The following is a 4,524-nucleotide window of genomic DNA, read 5'->3' as shown; positions in this document are numbered from 1 at the left end:
GAAACTGCTACAAAGAGTATATACACAATGTAATAGCCAAGGATAAACGGGCTGCTGAGCATGCTAAGTATGAGCAATATTGCGCTGAGCTGCCGCTATGGAGCCCTTATCGACTCTGATATACCGAGCGTAGCAGTCTGATTTCCAGCGTCCTAAGGCTTTAATCATATGGTCTGGTACATGAGCTGCAGCTGCAGAAGTGGCCGCTCCGATTCTGAAAGAATGTCCGTTGAATTTCTTGTAGTCATATCCTGCTGCCGCCAGAGTTTGATGTAGTTTATGAATAAAATAGTCACGGTGGAGAGGTATACCACAATCGGTGAGGAACAATGGGTCCGAGGCACGGGCCTGAGACTGATTGCGCAGGTTAACATAGTTTTTCATTGCCTGAACGGGGCAAGTTGGTCCGGGCACTGCATGTACAGTAATTGTCACACCTTTCCCTAGCTGATCAGTCTTTGATTGCTTGAGAAACAGATCAAAGCAGGTGTATTCCTCGTTGAAGGTAATCGAATTCATGGATAAATGTTTTTGATACACATATTTGGCACAAGTGAATTCATCACATCTCAAAAAGGCATAGAAGGCTAGACTAAATACAGCCTGCAATAACATCTTAGTATAATGATTGAACAAACGCTTGTCCAATTGGAAACACAAATTGTGCAACACATGAATAGTTATAGGTAAACGCTCTGCTGCCGGCACGCTCTGTATCCGTTGAATTGCTTTCATGATGGTCTCTAGCCTAAGAGTGTTACATACTGACCATGGATTCTCAATTCCATGTCTTAGATAAGCAAACCTCACAGCAGCGAGATAGCTCCTGATTGTTGTACACTTATAATGTAGTTTGTAGAAGCAGTGTGCTACAAAGCACAAGAGGGTTTGTTCTGTGATAGGAGGCAAAGCAGCAGGCCACCAGCGTACACTTCACATGGCCATGAAGTTCAGGAAATTATGAAGTCCTGATTTATAAACCGCCTGCGTTTTCGTGGAGAGTGCTTGTGACCAGAGTTTGTTGAGATCTGAGCAGGTGGAATGGTGATTGCTGTGATTGGAAGACATGGGGTAGGCACACTGTCTGCCTTGGGAGCTAGCTTCTTGAATCTGTCCATCTGTAATCGAGATAAAGAATCAGCTATGCAGTTATCTTTACCTGGTACTTGAGCAGCAACAAAATGGAAGTTACCACAAACAGCGGTCAGTACGAGCTTTCTGACCAGTCTCATGATGAAAGGTGATTTTGATCTACACTTATTGATGATCTCTACGGTGCTACTGTTATCACAATGGAATTTAATGTTTTTCCTTGACCAGTAATTTCCCCAAATTGCAGCAGCCATGACAATTGGATACAGTTCAAGTAGTGCTATTGACAGGTCACCATTCAGGATATCGAGCAAGTCTGTTTGCCACTGCTGTGCGAACCATTTACCCTGATAATAAGCACCATAACCGATGGATGCTGCTGCATCTGTGTAGAGTTCTATCTCTGGTGCTGCGATCTCGTCCTCGTAGAAGAATGATATGCCATTCCAGTCTGTTAAAAATGAACGCCACATCGAGAAGTCTAGTTTGCACTCCTGGGTAATATTGACATGGTGATGTAGCTGGGGGACAGAATGTGCCAGCTTGAGCAGGTAGCTAACAAAGGCTCTACCTGGTTTAATTACCTGCATTGCAAAATTTAAATGTCCTAACACACTCAACAGTTGTCGTTTGGTGACCTTCCTTCTCTCTTGGACTGAATCGACGACAGCAAAGATTCTAGCTACTTTATCAGCTGGGAGTCGCGCTTCCATCTTGTCAGTGTCCAGGATGATACCAAGGTACTCTAAACATGTCGTAGGGCCAATTGTTTTCCTTGGTGACAAAGGAATCTTGAGATTGTTGAAGAGATGTCGCAATTTGCTCATGGTTGCATTGCCCTCGTTCTTATTTGCGTCAATTGTGAGAAAATCATCAAGTAGATGAAGAATATGAGGAATGTGGTACACGTAGGTTGCGATCCAACAGATGGCTTGAGATAACAGGTCAAAAATTTTAGGGCTGGATCTGGATCCAAAAACCAGTCTGGTAAAGTAGTACAAGCAATTGTCCCAATGGATACCATGTAGATGCCAGAGAGAGTGATGTATGGGTATCAGTTTGAAAGCATCCACAATATCAGCTTTGCACAGATAGGCGTGTCGTCCAAGATGTTTGATGATTTGTATGGCGTCATCCAGCTTGACATACACCAGGGAGTACTGTTCTTTGTCGATGAGGGAGTTTAGACTGGGATTGTGATGGTCGTTATGCGGTGCTGATAAATCAACAATCATGCGTTGTTTCCGAGAATACTTGCCTTCCACGATCCCTATGGGATTGATGCGATGATAGGGAAACGGGGACTCTGTGAACGGACCAATAAGGTAACCCTTATTTAGCTCCGTTTGTAATAAGTTATTAGTGGCATTTGGATCCTTATTGGCAGAGATGAGATTCTTGCAGAATTTTGATTGAGCAGGAGGGTTTTGAATACCCGTAAAGAATCCCTTTGTCATCCCTGCTATTAGTCTTGTCACGAAGTCATTGTCTGGATGGTTGAGCATGTTGGCAGATAGGCGATGGACGGAAACCGGGGAGGGAGTTGCACCTAGTCAGTTCTTCTTTGAAGATGTTTTATCTTTTCTTTTGCTGATGCTTTCTTCTGTGTCTAGACTTCGGCACTTCAGGACAGAGTGGGGTTTACGACAGAAGGAACACAGATGTCTGTATTTGCAGTTGACATGGATGCACTTGTCGGCATTGTAATTATTGCAAATTGCAAACACTATGTTGAGAATGTAGAGGGAAAAGGGCTTCACTTTGAGCACCTTGTTTTCTTTAAATCCGCGATCTGAGACACTATACAGTGGTATATAGGTAGATAAAATACTAATCTATAGGTGTGAATTCATTTCATGTTAGATCTGTGGGGTTTAAGTTAATTTTGACGGCCCGGGCCAACACCGACCGAACACTTGTGAGACTGTTGAGAGTATGGGGAGAAGAGGTCTACTTTAACCAACGCGTCTGGTTTAAATACGATGAACAGTGACATTATTAAGTGGTATTTACTTAGATATAGTACGTTCCTATGAATATAAACGCTACGCCGACAGATGGAAATTTGTATCACGATAGCTTGAAGTATTTGATACTTTTCAAATCTTATTTCGTTTAACGATTGATCTTTTACATGTTACCTCGATAGCGACGCTTACACACAGCTCCACTTTCTGGTTTTCAAGTGATTTACTCCGAATTACTTAATTATGGTGCACGTTTTTGCTTGGTGATTGTTCAGTAATGGCATATGTGTATGTTGCATCAATAATATGTAGGTATGATCGCCGATAATTAAGTAATTAGCCAATAACACTTTTGTCCGCCCGACTTTTAGGAAATGCCCTCAACTATTAACTATTGAACTGCATGGCAAGTATTTATAAAACGACCGAAGGTTTAGGGGGGGGGGGGGGGGGAGGGAGAGGATATATTCTGGGGGGAGATTTTACTTCGTAGGTGGGGGGAGAGTTTATTTCGAGAGGGGCGGAACTGTACCGGTATAAATTGGCCGGGGGGAGATTTTATTCTGGGGGCGAATATACTTCGTGACACCGGCAACAGTGTTCCTTAGAATAACACACCACTTCTACCCTTACTGTATCTAGACGTGTGATAGAATGGGCCTGATTCTATCAATCAGCTGGTCATGTCATGCCCTGTGCATATAATATGTTGCGCAAAATGTTGGTATTTTGAAATTGTTCTTGGCCAAACAAAACGTTTCATTTTAACTTTCTATTATGTATGTATCCATCTATCAACATACTTAGAGGGCTATGCTGAGAAGACGGTGGCAATCTAATCTGGTAATCCTGACCTCCGAATACTGTACGTCTCCAATTGATTGTCATGGACCGAACCAGCCTGACTCTTCATTTGATAGATAGCTATAGCTTTTCATGTAAAATGTCCGGGAGTATAACACCCCTTTATCCTCGGTCTTAGCAGCTTGGAGATCCGTTGCAGAATAAGACCTCGTTGACATTCGGTGGAGGGTGGGGAAAAGGGGTGCAGAATCGGTTTCCATTCGACATGGCTGGTTCAAACACCCTGGGTAAAAAAAGAACACACATTGCTTCTGAAAGTTCCTCGTCTGTCGAGAATATGCTCATTCAATCTGGTTATTGGCCCCGTTTCTTGGTTATCGAAGCTTGTGACAAAGAACCCATGAAACTAAATCCATTTGCACTCACCAAAAGGAACCACTGGTATCTGCTGAGAGGTTAAAAATATCACAAAAAGCTTCGATCTGTCTCTCTCCTTGTAGAAAGTGCACGGAGACCGATATCTGCTCAAATTAAAATAGTTTGTCAATATATCAAGCTTGCTGTGTCAGTGCACAAGACACTGAACTCGCAATGTCCGGCTCGACAGAAGATCAGAAGGAACATGAACAACACTCACAGCTGTCAAACGATTTACTGTAAA

At 42.9% G+C, this 4,524-nt stretch overlaps 1 protein-coding gene across 1 annotated transcript; it reads right to left on the bottom strand.

Moving 5' to 3' along the window:
* Positions 1–950: 950 nt before the first annotated feature.
* Positions 951–2,597, bottom strand: LOC124136376. The gene has a single exon (XM_046502303.2). It carries the CDS (start codon positions 2,595–2,597, stop codon positions 951–953), a length of 1,647 nt encoding a protein of 548 aa, XP_046358259.2.
* Positions 2,598–4,524: the final 1,927 nt, after the last annotated feature.

The sequence above is a fragment of the Haliotis rufescens genome, unplaced genomic scaffold (assembly GCF_023055435.1).
Source record: "Haliotis rufescens isolate VD_foot unplaced genomic scaffold, xgHalRufe1.0.p SCAF_22, whole genome shotgun sequence".
In the NCBI taxonomy this organism is placed as follows: domain Eukaryota; kingdom Metazoa; phylum Mollusca; class Gastropoda; order Lepetellida; family Haliotidae; genus Haliotis; species Haliotis rufescens.
The sequence above is the reverse complement of the archived record's forward strand: the minus strand, read 5'-3'. Positions and strand labels throughout refer to the sequence as shown.

Bases quoted from the DNA above. Each gene is read 5' to 3' on its own strand.
- LOC124136376 (XM_046502303.2), bottom strand. From the start codon at position 2,597: ATGCTCAACCATCCAGACAATGACTTCGTGACAAGACTAATAGCAGGG.